This window comes from Aptenodytes patagonicus, chromosome 7 (assembly GCF_965638725.1).
Source record: "Aptenodytes patagonicus chromosome 7, bAptPat1.pri.cur, whole genome shotgun sequence".
Taxonomy (NCBI): Eukaryota; Metazoa; Chordata; class Aves; order Sphenisciformes; family Spheniscidae; genus Aptenodytes; species Aptenodytes patagonicus.
In genome coordinates, this window is record NC_134955.1 from 28,813,979 (window position 1) to 28,834,437 (window position 20,459).

General features: G+C 56.8%; 1 protein-coding gene across 1 annotated transcript; it reads left to right on the forward strand.

Annotated features, from left to right (window-relative positions):
- The first annotated feature begins 3,493 nt into the window (after positions 1-3,493).
- Positions 3,494-19,841, forward strand: CHRM4 (cholinergic receptor muscarinic 4). The gene is made up of 3 exons (XM_076344554.1): positions 3,494-3,591; positions 16,875-16,916; positions 17,489-19,841. Exons 1-3 carry the CDS (start codon positions 3,537-3,539, stop codon positions 18,964-18,966), a joined length of 1,575 nt encoding a protein of 524 aa, XP_076200669.1. The 5' UTR covers positions 3,494-3,536; the 3' UTR covers positions 18,967-19,841.
- The last annotated feature ends 618 nt before the right edge of the window (positions 19,842-20,459 follow it).

Below are 20,459 nucleotides of genomic sequence, written 5' to 3' on the forward strand. Positions count from 1 at the left end.
TGAGCAGGATGGGAGGACAAGCTGGGGCCAGGGCGTTTTTGCTGGAGACCAGCGGGGGCTGGGGGAGGGCCTGCGGAGGGATGGGGAAGCCTGGCCAGAGCTGGTGGTGAGCGGGTTTGTCCCCGGCAGTGCCCAGTGCTGGAGGCGTGTGTCTGAACAGGCACGTGCCCCGTGTGCTGCAGGGATGGGTGATAACTGCTTCTTTACCTGCAGAGTCCCTGCTATGAGTGTGGGGCTGCAGGACCAGGGGCAAATTCCCCAAATCCCCCAGCAGCCACAGGCTGGCATTAAGTTGTGTACCAGGAGCTGGTGTTAGCTGCTGCCGCCGAGGCTGCTGTCTGCTCTACACTGCACGTGTGAGTACAGTTACTGGGAGTCTCTCAGGGATAACGGGTCAATGGTCCCAGGCCGGTGGGGGAAGCCAGAGTAAATGACCCATAACTGCCTTCCCTGCTCTTCAGATGTACCCATCTCCTGAGTGCCCACTCAGTGGGGTAACCACTCCTCTGCCTCAGGATGCCGATTGGATGGGAACTTTAACAAGCCAAGATGGAGCATCAAGGTGGCCACTTGCCACCGGCCCCTGCATCTCCCACCTCAGGGGCAGAGGGGAGAGGAGTGGCTTTGCCTGTTTCTAGGTGTTTGTGTTGTTTTGGTGTGAGGGCAATTTTGGAGATGATAGAGGAGCCTGATGGAGCATTGCCAACTGATAATGGAAGAGCAGCAATTGCTGATTAGACATCAGGCACAACAAAGCTCATGGGCATGGCTAAAAAGAAACAAAAAAACCAAAGAAGCCATCCAAAAATAGAAGTACAGTGATGAAAAAAGGGAGATGTTCAGTTACATGAAAAATGGCCGGCTCCAGGAGTATCCCAGACCCCTACAAAGTGATGTGTGCTGGCTTTTACTCCCCAGGTACCTGCCAGACCAAGCTGTGTCAGTCAAACAGGATGGCAGGAGACTCAGACTGTCACAGGTCCTAATCCCAAAAGAGAATAAGCAAGGCCCTTCCTTTGCTTGGGACACAGAACATGAAGGCAGGTTAGTCTCTGGCTTCTGATGTGGGGCAACCACAAGTCCCTCTTGTCCCACCCCACAGCCTGGCACAACGTATCTGGCCAGGGGAAGGGTTGGAGCTGGGGTCAGATTCTGGAGTGGAGTTACTGTTTTTCATGACCAGTGCCTACATGGCCCAAGAAGGAAGGTGATGTCACTTTGGTGACAGCAAGAGGGGCTGGTGAAACTCACTGGCAGCCCGTGAGCAGGGAATGTGCGAATATGTCAAGGCAAGAGAAACAAGTGCTATCTTTAATTGGAATATGTGTGGGGAGTCTGGGCTTTCAGAAACTCTACTTCTTCTGACTAATGAGAGTGCATAAAGCTAGGCTAAGAGTTAGAAGTTGAAAAGTTTTGTGTTCAATTTGGTTACACATTTTTATCTCCATGACTGATCAGCTTTGGAAGAAGACTTCTCGCTGTTCATTACAGTCTTTTGTCTATCCATGGGGAGTTGTAGTTTGAAACAAGAGTCCAATCAAATAACCCAACTCCAGTGCAATCAAATTGTCTTTGAAGCAGATATTTCCTCCATCTGATGAGTTCACACAGAGTGTGGCAAAGGTTTTTTCACATTAATTTTTTTAGGGGGGGAGAAGGAGGAGGAGAGGGTGGTATTTATTGAGGTCAGGGCTTTGGGGCGAGGCAAGAGACTCCAATTAACTGGCTGAAATCTTTGTCAGGTTTTGGTCAGTGACTGCAAAAATGGTGTGGGCAGATGTTAAGCTGACAAAAGTCAGCAAAGCCTCGCTGCGCTCAGTACAACTGCCTGACTCCGCACCAGCTGACACCGGGAAAGCTTTGTCGTCTCGCTCCTCAAAGAAGGCAGGAAAGAAAACAAATACCCGTTGACTGAACACTCACTAAAGAAATGCCAGGATCTGGCCTAGGGTGACCAAAATAAAGACAGTGTATCTGCCTCGCTGCTGCGGCAGGGGCCTCTCGGTGTGCAAAGGCAGCAGCCGAGCTGCGGATGCAAGTGCCAAAAGGCTTTAACCTTTTCAGGGTGCAGAGTGAAGCACTTGGAGCTGGAGATGTGTCATCAGAGAAAATTGTCTGAATTATCTTACAGTGTTCTCTCTGCTGGGATTCAGATGTGTGTCTTCATCTCCAGGGAGAAGATACCAGATTGCAGGATCGGGGGAAGAGAGAGGTCAAATCTGTGAACTGGGCACATCTGGCTAACATTTTAGATGAGACATTGACATCAAACACCAGCCTTTAGTTAAGTGCTACCAACTAGAGCAAGAGATGTAAGGGAGGAGGGTGAGGAGGTGAAGGAGTGGATGGTGGGAACTTGTCTGAGACTGTAATCACTCAAAGGAGGGAGAAAGCAGGACGTTTATTTGTTTATGTGTATTTATGTATGTATGTGTGAGAGCTGAGCAGATGGGGAAATGATACCCATGTGTATCTGTGAGACAGTAGAAGTGCGAGGCAGAGGGTGGGTGAGAGTTGGTCTAGGTAGAAGCAGAGAGAAGGGGAAAGATGTAGAGGGAAGGGAAGACAGATTCCCCCCCCTCCCCCCCTTCCCCCCCTCCCCGTTTGTTTCTTCTTGCTTGACACTTTCTCATAACTGCAACAAAAGGAGAAAGCAGAACCTGTGGGGCAGTCAACTGATTGTGAAACTGCCTATTGATCTTTTTGTTCCTGGGGAAAAAACCCAGTGCTGAATATTAGTGACAACCCGGCAGAGAGTCCATCATGCGTTTCAAGTTTGCAGATGTGTGCGCCAGGACCGGATTCTAACTGTATTTTGGGGGCCGGGGAGCGAGTCGAGGACTCCTTTGCCCGGGCCGTGCCGGACCCCGCTCCGCCTCTCCCGGCACCTCGCTCTCTCCCGCGTTGAGGCCCTGGTGCTCCCGGCGCTGCCGGCTGCGGCGGAGCGGGGCTTACCCCCGCCGGTCTCCGGGCGAGGCTGGTGAGTGCGGGGGGCAGCAGGGGCTCCCGGCCGCGCCCACCTGCCGCGCTCCGGCTGCGGGGAGCCCGGGCGGGACCCGGCTGCGGGGAGCGGGCGGGGAGCGGGCCGTGCCCGGGCGGGCGGGGAGCGCTGTCCGCGGTGCTGCAGGGGAGCCCTCCCGCCGGCCCGGCGGGGGTGCCCGCACCTGCCCGGCACCGCCCCCCCCCCCCGCACGACATCTGGCCGGCGGGGGCGGGGAGCCACATCTGGGATGGGGGGAACGGCGGCGTGGGGATTGGCCGCGGCTCCCTGACGTCGTGGTGCGCCCCCCCCCCCCGCCCCGGTGCGTCTTTGCGGCGGGGAGGGGGGCCCACATCTGGGAGCGGGGGAAGGGAGGGGACGGGGGAGGGGGGAGGACCGGGCCGAGCCGGCAGCGCCGGGCCCTCCCCTCCCCCTGCCCCTCCCCTCCCCGCCCCTCCGCCGCGTACGGCGCCGCCGGGAGCCGGGAGCCGGGAGCCGGCTGGGGCCATGCGTGCCGGAGTCCCCGACGGCGCGGCGGCGTGCTCGGCGCTGCACCATGGCCGCTGAGAACCGCTCGGCGGCGAGCGGCGGCGCGCCCTGGGGGCTGCCCGGTAAGTCGCTGCTCGGGGGCTCCGTGTGCACGGGGCGGGGGGGGCAGGGCATCACCGCGGCCTCCCCCCCACGAGAGTCCCTGTGGTGGTGGGGCAGCATGGCTTGAAAGTGCATGGGGAGGTGGGGTGCGCACCCCCAGGGGCTGCAGCACCCGGTCGCCCCAGGAATGGGTGCTGTCTCTCTGCCAACTTTCCCGCACTCCTGCGTCCCTCCGGGAACCCCGCGGGTCGGGACCCCCGCATTGGTTCACGACCCCGGGATGTGTGGAGTCGTGCAGGGCTGCAGCCCTGCCAGGGCACCGGGAGGAGTTCTGGCAGCCCCCTTCCCTGCTCCCATCCAAACCAACACCGCTCCCTGGGATCCGTGGTCCAAGGCACCTCGGGTCCCTCTGATTGCCTAGGAACTGGCCCTGTCGGCACCCTGCCACGGGCATATGAGCAGCCTGTGCCCCCGGGGCAGGCACCCCCACAGCGGGGACCCCAGGGTGGGGGTTATTTGCTCCTCTGGTAGCTCCTCTTGAAAGGAGATTTGTTTTCTGGGCAGGAAACTACCTGCATGCTTTCTTTGCTTCCCTCTATATTCCAACAAGAGCAGCAGGGACAAGTTCCCATATCTTTTGGATAATTTGTCCCCATGCTGGACAAAACTCCTCTGGCCCTTGTGGCCACCTCTCAGGACATGACTAGGCAGAAGTCTCCCCACCTCTCTGCAGAGCCCTTTGCCGGGTTGGGCATTGCAAGGGGGACAGATTGTGGCCCCTCTCTCCCTAGGTGTGGATCCCATCTGCCCTTTAGCCCTTGCTGGCCCTGCTGCGCCCTCCCTGCTGGTAATGGCAGAGCTGCCCCATGCTCTCCATTGGCCCATCATGGGCAATAGTTAGGCAGCCCCCTTTCTTTTCTCCCAAAATAATGACATTGGCTTCAAATCGGGGAACAGTTCTTGTCATTTTTTTAAATGAAAGCAATGCTGGCTTCTCGTCTGTCCTGCTTTCAACCCCTCTGACTGTGCTGTGGCATTTTCTAGCTGGTCTTTGCAAACCCAAGGCTAGGGAGATACTTCCCAACCCGAGGAACAACTAGCATTCTTCTGTGACCTGCTAGCAAAGTTGGTGGGCTCTGCTTGGGCGTTTGGAGGCTCCTTGCTGTGTCACAGGTGCCTTGAGTGACCTCCGAGGGCAGCTCGGCTTCTCCTGCCACTACTTGCAGGATGAGCAGAGGGGCTGGGAGGGCTGGTACCCACCCAGTGGGGTGGCTTGTTGATGCTGGCACTGTCTATCAAAATACTCAGATGCCAGGGTCCTAGAGCCTAGGCTTTCGGTGAAACATCACCAGTGACAACGCTCACGTTGAAATCGCAGGTGACAGCAAGATGCTTTTCACTGTCACTACTGCTGGGCATCACCTTCTGCTTCCTAATGCCTTGACTTCTGTGATCTGAGCACCTGCTGCTGCTTTCCAGCCTGGACTAGGCCCCCGTGAGGCATCCCAACAAAGAGCAGGGCATCCGAGGGGGCGATTTCACCCATACAGAGATCCTAAGAAATAGCGACCCATCCCCTGTTCACCCCTCAGCCGGGCTGGTAGCCAGTGGAGCCTGGGTGGGGAAGGTGGGATGGGAGCAGGTATCTGGGAGGGGGGTGGTGTCTCTGTGCGTGGCAGCCCCCGATTCCTGCGGGAGCCAAGCCAACGCGCCCTTGCTCAGAGCCGGCAGCAAGTTCCCAGGTCTGCCGGATGGAGCGGCGGCAGCCCCGGGAGTGACCCGGTGAGTGGGCAGTGGGAAGCTGGCAGGAGAAGGAGGGCTACCGGTAAAAGCGGCTTGTTTATTCACACAAGGGGCATACCTGTCTTGGTGGGTCAGTCTGTTTTCTTTCATAGAGGAGAAATGAACTGAAATGATTAACTAATGCTGTGATCCAATTACTCTGAGTTTGCAGAAGGAGCATGGTTTTTCTCTTTAAACTGTCCCCACGAGGATCCTATTGATATCAGGTTTTGTCATGGTTGGGGTTTTGTTGTTGTTTTTTTTTTTTAATTAAAATGACAAACACCTCCCCAGGAAAAAAAAAAAAAAAGACAAAAACAGGGAATAAAAATAGTGAGACCAGGACAAGCGGCTGATGCGGAGCAGTCCCTAGCATGCCTTCGCTGTGGAGCCCTTCTATGCCTGCCCTGCTGAGCCCCGGCCAGCAGCACCCACAGAGGTGAAGAGGGCTGGTGAGTGCCCAGCTGAGGTGGCAGACGCAGCTCTGCAAAGACAGTGGGGATAGCAATAGCGAGAGGAGAGGGAAATGGAGGCTGTTTGCAAGGGGCTGCTGCTTTCTGCGCAAACGCAGCTCCTCTTTCTGCATGCACGTACAAGCAGCAAGAGTTTCATGTGCGCAAGCTGACCCCTTCTCCTTGGCACACTAAATCAGGGCTTTGATCGACATCTTCTGGAGAAGTAGGCGTTGTCCTTGAGCCGGTCTCTGCTCAGTCTGACACGGGGCTATGCCCTTGTTGCTCTCCAGTAAGCCAAGGGAGGAGGTTTGCTTTGCATTTCAGCATCCATTCTGGGCTGGCCCTAAGACTGTGTATTTAAAGGATGTGTTTCGGGGAGATGCGAGGGTGCAGGACATGGCGCAGCCAAGAAGTGGAAGTTTGGACCAGATCATTCCCATCTGCTTCCCCTCCTCTCTTCATGACTCTCCCAGCATCCCCCACTGACTGCTCCTTAGTCCACCTTAGCACCAGTGCCCACCACGAGTGTGCCAGGGGCCGGTGGTGGGCTGAGGGGCTCAGCACCTGGGCCATGTTGAAGCCTCTTCAAGCCAGTATTTGGAGCCATGCCAAAGCCATCCCTCTTCCGAGGGATTCAGGTGACCAGTTAGAAAACAGCCACCAGTTTCTAGGAAGACGCATGTGCTCTTCTGCCCAGGGCCCTGGCAGGCCAGGCGGTGAGGGTCTTAATAGGTGGCTGTGATCTAACTCATAGCCAAGTGGAGGAGTGTGCCAGCCCTGACTGTCCCCCTGGGAGAGCACTGCCCACCATGACATCCCTTTAGCCCTTTAGTCACGGGAAAGGCTCACTGCATCCAGACCCTTGAACGTGCCGAGGTTGGCCCTTGCGCTATATTCAGACAAATTCATTTGCTGCAACTTCAAGGGGGAATTAGGCATTTGCTGGCCAAATGAATCTGGGGCAAATGCTCCCCGGACAGGCTTGCCCGCTACGCCAGTATTTTGCTGGTGCAGGAGCATAGGGCTGGGTGTCTCGCCTACAGGTACCCCCCCCCCTTGATGTTTAGCAGCAGGGCTTTAGCAGCAGACACACAACTAGTCCCTGTCCCCCCCGGCAGACACCTGGGTGTCCCCACCCTGTGTGCATGTTGGCATCCATCCCACTTTCCCTGCAGAGGGATGTGCTGATCCTGCTGGGCCTTGACTCTGGGACAGGACGCTGTCATTTGACCTGGCTTCAGATCTTGAGTCCCTCGGTACAGCGAGCATTGGCAAGCAAGGCTCTGCTGGAGCTGTTCCCCATCCTGACCCCTCGTGTGCCAGGCGCCTTCACCCTGGGGCTGCTCCCGGGACCCTCCAGAGATGCCTTCAGCCCTGAGGCTGCACTGCATGGAGGAGGAACTCAAACAAAGACTCAGTTTATACCTCATAAGATGTAAGTTTGCTGAGAAAATTAACTTCACCAGCCTGTCCAAGCCTCCAAATGCCGTGGCTGCAGGCACAGAGATTGTCCGTTTGACAATCCCAAAACTGTTGCTGGAGGTCCTGCAAATCAGAACTGTGGGAGTGACACGAACCCTCCTGTCTTGCTGTGACCCTGTACCCCTCACCCCTGGCGTCCCATGGCCCACTCAGTGCACGAGGCAGCGGCAGAGGTGCCCAAGTGCCCTGTCCCCTTCCCATCCCGCCCTGCCCCAGCGTTAGGCAGGCTGAGACGTGCTCGTGCAGAGGACCTGCATCCACCCTGGGTGCTGTTTCTGTGACTCAGAGAGGGCTGGAGAGGGATGTGGGGAACCACAGGGCTGTTTGCTTGTCTTCAAGAGCCTCGCAGAGGAGTTTCATCCTAGGTCAGCTGGCACAGGAAGAGCAGCAGCTGGGAAGTTTGTCCTTTAAAGGCAGGACTCAGTGTAAACCATGGAGCTCCTCAGACACAGCAGGCTCGGCCAGAGCTATTGACGTGGTACCAAGCTATCGAGGCTAGCTGTGCTCCTCTAGCCAAGAAAGCCAGGCAGTGAAGCAGCCCCTCTGCTACCACAACTGCTGTTAAGTCTAATGTATTTTATGGCACCTTGCAGCTTGCAGGTTGTAGCAGCAACATATCTTGGCACTGCTGAAGCTGGACAGGAGGCAGCGGGGGCTGGCACCAAGTGCCTCAGCTGGAGGCATCTGGAGGACGGGGGTGAAGTGTTGTCCGCATGTTTAAGGCTCGTGGCAGAGTTCATTTGTGTTGGCCGGTTAACGCATTAATGTCTTTAGACTCTTTAAGCAGAATTAGATTGATTCATCTGTGGGAAACTCAAAGCTCCAGTTGTGCAACACCAAGGTCTGAAAACATCACTCTGCAAACACAATGTCCCAGGCCCTGGCATCCGCTCCAGGTCACGGGACAGCTCTCTAGAGGCATGCATGGCGCCTTGCTTCAGTGATCCCTCGCTCGCAAAACCTCCCAATGTTGATGTTAGCTGGGCCCCCCCACGGGCAGCGCGGCAGGCTGGCTCTGCTGTGGAGGGACAGGCGTCCTTGTGGGATCTTTGCATGACTGAGATGGGAAGGAGTGTATCCTGCATCTCACCATCTCTAGTGCCTTCAGGGTAGTTTGGATCCCAGCTCCACCGGCAGTTACATCACGTGCAGTCCCAGCTAAAGCCAAAAAAAAGTGTGCGTGTGTGCAGAGAGGAGTGGAGAGCAATGAAACCCTACTGGCATCAGCCTTCGCCTGACAACAGGCATGAGTTGCCTAGGCTTGGGTCTGCCTTTCTGCAGCACTTAGGAGCAGTGTCTAGCACAGTCATCTCTAGGCTGTTTGAAGAGCTCAGGTCACCCACCATGGCCCATAAGTGATGCCTGACTCATGAAACTTTCTGCCATGATGTGCAGCCACAGGCAATGAGGTGGTTAAAGCCCCTGTAGGGTGCTGCCTGCGGCATTAGTGTAGGGCCACGACAGGCTGGAGACCACTGTCCTGCGGTGAGAGAGGTGACTCCTAGGCAGAGCTGGACTGCCTGAATGGGAGAGCTGCGGCCCACGAAGGTTTCCAGCCCCAGCATGGCTCCCGCTCTGCCGGCGGGAGCCTCCAGGGAAGGCAACAGGGAGAGATTTGTAGGCAGTGTCTCTGCGTGAGGTCTCTCCCTCTCGGAAGGGTTTCTTAGGGCTCTTCTGTGGGGGAGATGTGTAATCCCACCCTGGCAGCCTGAAGCTATTCCCACCTCCTTCCTCTCCATCCCTCCCCTCCTCTGTTGTCGCCACGGATGGGAGTTTCCTACCTGTTCTCCTCCCCTGGCACCCATGCTTCCCATGCTGCCTGCCCATGCCCCGGGCTCCCCTGCCCACCTTCTGCTCTTGCTCCTGTCCTTCTTCACTCTGTCCCCTTGCTCAGGCATCACCTCCAATGCCAAAACCTCTGGGCAGATCTCGTGGCCAAGTAGGGGTCTAATGTTTTCATTTTCCTTCCCCAAAGATTCCCCTCTGCTGTCTGTCCCCAGGACTAGGCCTTTCCTCTGTCACATCCACATCCACCCAGCAGGGCCCTTGCTCTTGCCCGATTTTCTGCCCTTGGCTCAAGGCATCAGATCTCTTTTCTCTTACTCATTGCTTAGCTAGCTTATTTGTTCTTTCAAAACCCTGCAGAGCGTTGCCCTGCTCCATGGGGCAAGGGGCTCTTGCCCACTCTTTAAAATTTCAGATGAGCACCTTGGTGCTTTCCCTCTGCAGCCCTCAGCTCTGGGATGAGTTGCTTACAGAGAAATGTGCCCCCCCCGCCCCCCCCCCCCCGCCTTCCTAACAGCTCTGCCTGTGGCAAACACTGCATCCCTGATGCACAGAGCCCAGCGTCCATCCATCCCCCTGCCTGCCCTGGGCTCCTCCACCACCACCTGTAGCCACCCAGTGCTCCTGCAGCCTTTTACCTCTGTGCAGAGGTCAGGAGAAAGGCATCTGATCTAAATCCTTTAGTGTTATTGGGAAGGGAAGGATTGCCCAGGGCTGCCAAGTCCTCCCCGGTAGTAGGTGGGTAAGGAGAGAGGGTCTTTCCCAGCTGGTCTGACTGAAGAGCATCTCCTGGCTGGAGCCCTCCACAAGAGCCCAGCACCCAGCAGGCAGTCGCACCTCCCTCCTGGCGAGCCCCTACCTTCCCAATGAGATGCAATCTCATGGAAGCAGCTGCCCTTCCCAGCTCACACTTGGTGCTTTGCCTGAGCTGCGTCCCCACCCCACGGTCCGTGGGGACCCTGGGGGGCAAGGAGGGCGCAGGGTGCTGCGGCTCTCTGCATGGGGGTCAGCTCCCCCCTTGCCCAGTGCCAGCCCTCGCTCCTAGGGGGGGCTGGGGTGGACTGGCACCCTGGGTGGGTGGCCAGCATGGGTGACTGTGCGGGGTAGTGGCAGGGTGAGGGGGCTTCCCTGCAAGGGGCTTCCCCCTTGCTGTCCCCAGGTGAGGCCTGTCCTTGTCCCTGGGGCAGGGGGAGCTGCTCTTCTAAGCAACCAGATCTGGGGTCTTGCAACTCCCTGCCCTCTTCCCCCGGGTCCCTCTTCCAGCGCTGTCTCTCCCACAGGCGTCTGATCCTGGCCACTAACCTCTCCCTGGGGAGAGACCAGCTAATCCAGGCAGCCACTTGTTGCTGTAATCCATCGTTGCCCTTGCCCTCCTTCCCCTCTCTGCTGGCTGAACCCAAAGCCCTTCCCGGCAGCAGGACCTGTAGCTGCAGCAGGGTTATTTCTGTTGCACTGCCTTGAAACAGCTGGGTCCTATTAAAGCTTCAGCCCAGAGATACAAAAGAACATGAGCATCTCTCTGAGGCAGAGAGCATTAATGCAGTAGATGGGAGGGGAAGAAATGTGGCTCTAGCCCAGGCTCAGCTGGAAGCTGAGCACCTTCCCCGCTCACTGGCATGGGCTGAGCTCTGCCGCCAGCACAGAGCTGCAGCCCTTGGGGGCCAAGGCAGAGGGCACAGGAGGGAAGGGACGGCGGCCCCCCTGGCCCCATGATGTTACTCACTGGAGCCGCTGTGGGCACAGGAGCTGCTGGGGAGCCGCCGGTGCCCAGGAGCCATGGGCTGGGCACAGTGGGGTAAGGCTGGGGTTGGCTTGCATGGTGTTTGCCAGGCACGCTCGCTATTAGCTTTCCACTGATATAGGTTATTTATTGGGCCTAATAATTGGGTGACACATGGTTAATTAATTGTCAGAGTGGCCAGTGTGCTGGAAGGTTATTTATAGGAGTGACTTTTAACTACTTATGCCCACTTTCTTACCCATTTGCTTCTTGCCTGGTAATACTGGGGGTAGACGGTGTGTGGCCCCTTACAAGCTGCGTATGATACAGGGCACTTTAGGGATACAAGCAAGCACTGGGGGGCCAGCTTGGGCAGGGGGGTGCAGCCGTGCCAGCAGTGGGATGCTGATGAGTGTGCTGGGCTGGGTGCTACTGAGGTGGGTGGCTCGTAAGCCAGGGCTCTGACCTGCAAGCACCTCTCATGGCCAGGTGCATGCCGCATTGGACAGGGTGCCTTGGTTTTGCTTTAAAACCCAGCGACAACCATGTAGTTACAAGCAGCAGCGAAGACAGGGAGGTTCCTGGCTTGCTCGGGGCGGGCGGTCAGGTTAGGTCCTGGACACAGGAAATCTTCAAAATCTGATGCACCAACATGTGCCGAGCGCAGGAGGGTTCTCCAGCCCCCTCACCTCCCCCCGAAAGCTGGCAGCGCCTGCTCCGCTGAGCTCACTGCATCTCCAGTAGCTCCAGGAAAAGCCGTCAGAGACTCCTAGCTTGTGGGGACGGAGGAATTTGCTTTGCCTCATCAGAACCAGTTGAATAGTAGAGGAAGAAAAAGGATTAAATTATTCAATGGAAAAATAAAATGCCCAGATCGACCCTATCCATTACTGGTAAGGAGCAAGTCCTCTGGCGCGATGGCTCAGATCTCCTCTGGAGCAGGATAAGGACTTCAGGGGCCCATCGACCCTCGCTGTGCTGGAGGCGCGCCAGCGCAGCTGCCAGCTGGAGCCGGGAGGGCAGAGGGAGCCCTGCCATCTTAACACAGCAAATCCCGCTGGCCCCTTGTCTCCTTTCTGTTTTCCTGGTTGGTTTATTGCCTTTGTTGCTGCCTATGCAGAGGCACAGGAGCAGCCAGACACCTCCCTGATGGGGCAAATCCAGGCTAATCCCCCCGCCAGGCACAGGGTCCCCCTCTATCCTCTCCCCATATATTATATTTCTAAGGTGCCTGTTCCTGGTATCTAGGAGCTCTATTTTCACACTCTTTGAGGGGTGTGAATCTGTCAACCAGAACAATCCCTCACTAGCTGTAAACTGGTGCCGTGACTCAGGAACTAATTAACGGCTATTAGATAACACAATTAGCACCACAAACTGTCACCCCTCAGTGGAGCGTTGCCCCATCCCTTTGTGTCACAGACATGCATGAGCCATAAACACAAGTATCCCTTTAGCATCTTCTATCCCTCCCCTCTTTTTTCTCCCTCCCTCCTCTCCCAAGGCCGGTTGCGACTGTGCTAACTGCCCAGCCCCACATCACATCAGTGGTTTGACATGAGGGAACAAATCCCATTAAGATTTTCACCCTCGGTGCTTTTAGGAAGGCCAGGACAAGCAGGGGGCTGGCAGCGGGGCTAGGAGGGCTGGCCCAGCTCTTTCCAGTAGTGACGCTGGAGCTGATGTGCCCTGGCCCCAGCCCTCTGCACCCAGCTGGAGCAGGGGGTGATGTGTGCCTTCCCCTGGGATGTCCCTGTGGTGAAGGGGGCCAGCTTCCCTCCCTTCTGGAGTCAGGCAGCACCCGGAGCCCAGCACGGTGCACCCAGCCAGAAGCTGGGCTTGGGGTCTCTTCAGCTTTGCTGTTCCTCCAAAGGGCTGATTGCACCCATGCAGAGCAAAAGCCCGTCTCCTCTGGGAGCAGCTCACACTCGGAAGCCCCTGGGAAAGTAATGGTTTCTCTAATTCCAGTCCTTCCCCTAAGAAGGTCGTCTTCTCCTGACTGGCATGTGAGCATGGGGCTTGGTTTCTGGTGGCGGTGTTTGCCAAGTGTGCTGGGTGTGTGCACAGCCCTGCTCATTCCCAGAGACCTCATTTCAATACGCACATGGACCAGCCGTGACTCTGCCCACACCTGCCCCCACTCCCCCGGCCCCGAGGATGAGGATGGGGCTGGGATGGAGGCAGTGATGGAGCAGGGAGGGGAGGCAGCTGGCGGTGGCGTGAGGGACAGGGGCTGTGGACGGGCACAGGGAGGCTGTGCAGTACAGGGAGCAGAGGCAGGGGACACTGAGGCAGCAGGGCTGCTTGCTCCAGGAGCTCATCCCGCAGCTCAAGGTGCCACCATCACATGGGTGTGTGTAAATACCAGCCTCTCCCGCTGCCTTTGCCGCACCGGTGGGCAGGGCAGCTGTCTCCTGCCACATGGGGAGTGACAGGGAGGGCAGGAGCAAGCAAGACCCTCTGTCCCAGATGGGTTCAGTGCTTGGTCACTAACTGCACCCGATGGAGCACCTGCCTCTATCTGGTGCAGACTTTTTGGGTATGGGATGACCATCAGCAGTCCATGACAGGGCTTTCTCCTTTCCTGCCTGGTGATGGGCTGCAAGGTACTTTGCAGGGGCTGACAGGCTGGGAAGCCTTGCCAGAGTGGCACACGAGGTGTGCGGCAAGGAAACAGCAGGAGCTTTCCGCTGTGCCCTCAGATGTCACCCTGTGACCGAAGAAGGGTGGGCAGGACTGGCTTTGTGCTCTTGCTCTGGAGCTGTCTCCTCACCCAACAGTGGTGGCACCCGTGATCTCAGGCAGCGATGGGGACCCTGCTGTGCCAAGCGCTGCCCAAAACAAGTGGACCCCACCTAAATTACAACCTTCTCTGCTTGGATCTGCAGCCACCTGTGCCTTGTGTCTTCATCCATAACATGCAAAATGTTGGGTGGGAAGGGAAAGGCATTTCCCTGCTTTGAGGACATGCTTGCTGAGTGCTGCAAGGGCCACAGAAACCCTTAGACCAAAAGATGCTATCAGTGAGGAGCTGGAGGCTCCTAATGGCTTCGATGGAGAGGAGAAAACCAGCCATAAATCACTGCCAGAAGTCCTAGGGAGGGAGGAGGCCAGTAATGGAGTTTGCTGTAGCTGGCTGGCGGGAGCAGGTCTGGGAGAGCACCCGCTGAGTGCTGCAGACAAGGGATGGCGTGTGCAGGGAGAAAAGCCAACTGGTGTCACAGGTACGGGCCTCAGCCCCAGGAGCCCTTCTGAAGTGGCCTCTGGGCTTTGCTGCGTCTCCTCCCCGGCTGTGGTGCCAGCACGGGGGCGGGGGGCAGAGGGGGATGGAGACAGGGAGGGCGATGTGGGATGGGGGGGCATGAGGGTAGCGAGAGGAGAAATGTGCTCTTGGAGGTGCAGGAGGAGAGAGATGGGCAGCGAGGGGCAGGGGGGAGGCATTTAGTGGGGCATGGAGAGGTCCCTTGGTGTCTGGGGGCTTCACAGCATTGGGGACAGTGATGCAGCTGGCGTGAGAGTAGAGATGGGATTGCACTGGCGAGTCCGTTGCAGCACTGCAGCTCTCCTGCATGCTCCCTCCGTTCTCAGGCACATCCTGGGGGTGCAGGCAGAGCTGGGGCTGCCCGAGGGCTGTGCCCCCACCCGGGCCCCCACCCAGGTGCCCTCCATCCCCATGGGCAGTGGGGGAAACCAGACTCAACAGGCTGGAGCTGCTGCTGCTAAAGGGGAGTCCCCCAGGACAGAGCAGGGCAAGTTTATCCCCAAGAAGGCTGTCAAAGCAGCCAGCGACCCGGCGAGCTCAGAGAGGGTGTCTGGGGCAGAAGAGAGAGACAGTGGGATGGAGAGAGCAGAAGACGGGGAAAGAAAAGATGTGTGACAGGCCGGGGCATGGCAGAAAATAGTCAGGGTGTTTGTGTGGTGTTTGTATCTTCTGGCTGTACATGTTGTTGTATGTCTGTGTTGTATGTATCTTCACACCCTTAACCGTTTTCAGTCTCCCTCCTACCCTCAAACGGGAGATTGCTTTATTTTTGCCCTTCAGTGAAGGCTCATTTTCAAAACACCTGTTTAAGTCCTTTATCCTGAGGCTGCAGTTGCCTCTGTCTCAGCACACCAGTTTCCAGCATGACCTCTGGGTGGCATCCAAAGACACGCAAGTGGGGCTGTGCCAGTCTTTTCCTCCTTCATTTCTTGTGATCTGTACAAATGGTTTTATGGAGTGGGACGAGCTGGACTTTTACTTCAGGCAACCGAGAACACAAGTCTCTGTCAAGACTGATAATTAATTAAATGCACTTAGAAGAGGATGCTGGTTCACAAACTAAAGTGAAAAACTGAAACCCTCATTTAGCGGAGACGAAGGAAAGGCTTCTTTTAAAGATTTTCAAATTCTTCCTGGAAGAGCTGGGGTAGATGTCTGGTTGATTGCTAGCTTGTCTGATCGGTCTGATTAGCTGTTATAAGAATGACAGCTAAATCTCCCCATCTCATCAAAGCGAAGAATTTAAAACTCATTTCAATTGTACTGAAACCAACCCCCAAACTGCCACGATTATATATCTCTAAGTCATTTTACACACTTATCACCTCTTCTCGCATCCCTGGCTGGGTGCCCAGGAAGGATGGCAGCAGAAACCGCTTTTCTTCTCCCTTGATGCATCCCTTGCGCTTGGAGCTCGGTGCAAAGCTGGGCAGTGCCGCCAGGCTTCCTCGCCCTGTCAGTATTTAGCATTTAGTATCTGCCAAAGGGTGTTGCTTTCTTTTCAAAGCACTTTGTCTTTGTGAGCCACGTGTAACGGGCTCAGAGGATTAATAGTACAGAGGTATTTCTTTGGCTCTCACCCACTTCTTTCCCCTGCACGTGTAAGACAATCCCAGCCACTATCGCAGCTACAGAGATAGCGTAGCCTTGCTAATGCAGAAGCTGCCTTAATGGCTACGTTGGTACCCTGGGTTTAGCATCTCAGCAGCCATGCTTCCATTTTCCCACACCCGCATTTCTTCAAAAAGTGGTTATATTAAAACCTTGGCTGTTTGCTGATGGTAGAAATCTACCCTCACCACAAACGAAAGGCAAGCGCATTTCTTTTAAAAGACTTTAAAAATACAAACCGATACCAAAGCCTGCCAAACCCTGTTTTGGAGAGGAGCGCGTTAATGGCGTGTTTATACATCTAGCAAAATCAGCTTCAGGAGTCCCAGGGGTTTGGAGCCAGCACTGCTACCCAAGGCAGCTTGCAGAGACACGCTGTGCTAAGCACTCCCGCTGCGCATGCCGGCGTGGACGCCTGCCCGATGTGCCAGCCCCCGCTGGGCTACCGGCAGCAGCACACATGGGGCTGGGTGGGCAGCCTGGCAGGACCCCCACCCCAGGCGCCGGGTGGAGCTGCTGGAGAGGCTGCCCTTGCTGGGCTGGTGGGGTTGGGATGCCTCCAGCAGCCCGGGTGATGGCCCAGCAGGTTTTGGGGGTCTGGGTGGTGCGGGAGAGGCAGGTTGGATGCGAAGCTCCTCTGTCCAGCCCACCTCCCCCCCATGCCTTTGCTTCTCCTTCCCCTTACAGGAAACTCCCCTTCATCCCAACACATCAATTTTGGTCCATTGATTTTTTTTTTTTTAAGGTCCATTCTCCTCTTACCTTGGGGGGTTAACCACAGGCACCTTGGTTTGGATGAAGGCAGTCTTTCTGTCCATAATTCTTTCCGCCTTTCATAAATAATTCCATGTAGCAGGCTGAGATGTCTGGGTTCACCCTGTACATCTCCACGGCTGGTGTGGTTGCAGCTGCAGTGTGATGTGGGACTGGGGGAAGGGGCCAGCATTTCCCACCATCGCTGGCTGATGGCACTTGTGCGGTCCCTTCCCTCTCCTGCGCCTGTCGGGGCTGGGCTGTGAACCAGGCCAAGCCAAATTACCCCATTTCAGCCTTGTTTGGGTTTTCAGCATCTGCCTCCGAGCAGTGTTACCCCTTTGTCAAGGCCACCTCTGTTGGAAAGGTTGGTGCCCCCCAGTAAGATGTTGTGGGACTCACATGAACTTGGGGCTGAAGCTGTAGTGTAACTTGCTGTTTTCCCTGTCCCAGATTTCATCTTCCAGAAGGAGCTGTTTGCTGCCAGAGATACAGGTGAGCTGAGCAGACCATGGCATGGGCTTCGTGGGGTAGCCCCCTCTTGTGGGGGGGGCTTTGTGGGGTAGCCAGCGGGACATGCCTGGGGCATACCATAAACCTGCTCTCATCCCTGGGGCAGGGCACCGGCTCCGTGCCACGCTGTCCTCGCAGTGAGCACTGTGCATCACCACTCAGCTCCTCAGCCCCCTTCCTCCTGCAGGCCCTCGGCCTCTCTGCATGCCTCCCCGGGGCACACTGGGGCTGTGCTCCTGCTAGGAGGTGGTTCCGGGCCCTGCAGAGAAGGGACCATCGCACCCTGGCCAAAAGGCTGTCCCCAGCCCTGTCCCTGCTCCTCTCCCTGCAGCCCCGTGTGTCTCCTCCATTGCTAAATGGGGGCATGCTAAATGGTGCCTTCAAAGAGCTCCTGGGAGAAGGCTGCAATGGCAGAGAGAAACCCAGTAACACTGGGAGATTTTCGAGCACTAGCCAGAGCAGTGCTGGCCTGGGAAACTGAGGAGGAAGCAAACGCTGCCAGCACGGGCAAGCAGGTATGATATTCTGCCTTTCTGTCCCCGCTCCCCTTGCAGATCCCATGCACAACCTCTCTGCTCAGCCCTGGCAGGCAAAGATGGCCAACCTGACCTATGACAACTTCACCCTGGGCAACCACTCCGAGGTGGCCATCCAGCCTCCCACCAACTACAAGACAGTGGAGCTGGTTTTCATCGCCACGGTCACCGGCTCGCTCAGCCTGGTCACCGTGGTAGGGAACATCCTGGTGATGCTGTCCATCAAGGTGAACCGCCAGCTCCAGACTGTCAACAACTACTTCCTCTTCAGCCTGGCCTGCGCAGACCTCATCATCGGGGTCTTCTCCATGAACCTCTACACGGTCTACATCATCAAAGGCTACTGGCCGCTGGGGGCCGTGGTGTGCGACCTGTGGCTGGCCCTGGACTATGTGGTGAGCAATGCCTCTGTCATGAACTTACTCATCATCAGCTTTGACCGGTACTTCTGTGTCACCAAGCCCCTGACGTACCCAGCCAGGAGGACCACCAAGATGGCGGGGCTAATGATTGCGGCTGCGTGGATATTGTCCTTCATTCTTTGGGCCCCTGCCATCTTGTTCTGGCAGTTCATTGTGGGCAAGAGGACAGTCCCTGAGAGGGAATGCTACATCCAGTTCCTCTCCAACCCAGCGGTGACCTTCGGCACGGCCATCGCTGCTTTCTACCTGCCTGTGGTCATCATGACGGTGCTGTACATCCACATCTCCCTGGCCAGCAGGAGCAGGGTGAGGAGGCACAAGCCTGAAAGCAGGAAAGAGAGGAAAGGCAAGTCCCTCAGCTTCTTCAAGGCCCCCCTGATCAAACAGAACAACAACAACTCCCCCAAGGGGGCCGTGGAGGTGAAGGAGGAGGTGAGGAATGGGAAAGTGGATGACCAGCCCTCAGCACAGACAGAGGCCACTGGCCATCAGGAGGAGAAGGAGACTTCCAACGAGTCCAGCACAGTCAGCATGACCCAGACCACAAAAGACAAGCCCACAGCAGAAATCTTGCCAGTGGGGCAAGGACAGAGCCCGTCCCACCCCCGGGTGAACCCGTCTTCCAAGTGGTCCAAGATTAAAATTGTCACCAAGCAGACTGGGACCGAATGCGTCACCGCCATCGAGATCGTCCCAGCTAAGGCAGGAGCCTCTAACCACAACTCCCTGGCCAACAGCCGCCCAGCCAACGTCGCCAGGAAGTTTGCCAGCATCGCCAGGAGCCAAGTACGGAAGAAGCGCCAGATGGCAGCCCGGGAGAAGAAAGTCACCCGGACCATATTTGCTATCCTGCTAGCCTTCATACTCACATGGACTCCATACAACGTGATGGTCCTCATTAACACCTTCTGTGAGACCTGCGTACCCGAAACAGTGTGGTCCATCGGCTACTGGCTCTGCTATGTCAACAGCACCATCAACCCAGCCTGCTATGCCCTCTGCAATGCCACTTTCAAGAAAACCTTCAAGCACCTTCTCATGTGCCAGTACAGGAACATTGGCACAGCCAGATAAACTGGCACTCAGGGACCACTTCAGCAACATTAAGGAAGCCCTTCCCTTTGCCTCCTTCGCCGGGGGGCCCTCTGCTCCCCACTCACAATAGTGCAGACTGTGCAGTGATTGCAGATAATGGCCTTCATCCAATGCTGACAAAGGTCCAAGGCACCTCTGAGCTGCAGCTCCTTCCAGTCATCCTGGGCCTGGAGAATAGCTTGGGGAGCCAGTGGGAAAGCCAGAGGCAAGAGGAGGAGATGTGGTCACCAGAAGCCCTCTCCAGCTCCCTGCTCTTGAGAGGCTGGCCAAACGGCATCAGTGTTTGTCCTAAGACTGGATGCCTCTTCTCCCCCTTGCTGACCGCCTCCAGGGCATCAGAGCTTGTCTGCATGCAGACAGCCTAATGCTGGATGCTTTCAATAGGCTTTTAAACCATTTATTACCCAAGAAATGAAAAGAAACCGGGGCCAAATGTTTGCCAGCCATTTTGGACCAGGCTGGTTCGGGCGTGCTCATGGGACATTCTGCTGGCCCAGCCAGGGGGCCTCCCAAGGCAGTCAAGATTGCGCCCTAGCAGATGCGGCAAGCTCCTTCCTTTCCCTTAAGAGACACCATCGTACATCCTCACCAAGGGACCTGGGGGGAAATTTTTCCCTGGGCTTCAGCTCCACTCTCCCCTTCATGCCCTTTCCACCCTCAGCCAGCAATTGGCTGGACAGACAGACAAACCAAGCATCTCACTCCTGGGTGAGGGGCGTGAAACCCAGTCGCCTCCTACAACAATGGAAACTAAAACTGCAAAGAAAAGCAGTGGTATGGTGCAGGACTGCTCTCCACGGCCCTGGGGGAACGTGGCCTCTGAGAAGTGGGCAGCAGTGACAGTGAAAATAACTGTCCTTGGGAGGGACAGGGGGAGCTGGGGGGTCTCAGAGGGGGTCGGGAAGAGGGTCTACAACGTGGCTGAGGTGCCCTGTGTCTCATCTGGGCCATGAGCAGGTCCCCGCTCTCCCCATGGTGGGGGATGCATGGCTCTGGGGGTGGGAGAGGATGACGGTGCACCCCCAACCCCACTCCTGCCCCAGGTGCAGGAGGACGCCCCAGGGAGGCCAAAGGAGCTGGCTGCTGAGCTTTGTAAATGGACGTAACCCTGTTGTCAGTGTTGTGGCGGAGCCCTCAGCATGCAGGCTTCAGCCAGCGTCTCCAGCCCCCTCCAAGCCCACCTGCGTGCACAGCCCAGACCACCCCAGGGCTGCTCAGCTTCTCCCAAAGCTGGGTCTCTGCAAGCCTTGGCAGGCACAGCCAGGCGCAGCCGAGAGACGGGACGGGGCCACGCTGGCGTGGGCAAACTCCACGTCCATATGTCCTTCCCATCCCCACACCGGAGCGATGCTGTGCAACCTGGAGAAAGGCTGCCCCGGCCCAGCTGGGGACCTCACCCCCTGCCACTGCCTTTAGGATAATTCACATAGCAGTGCCCAAACTGCCTGGCAGGCCTTTGGGTTTTTTTAAAC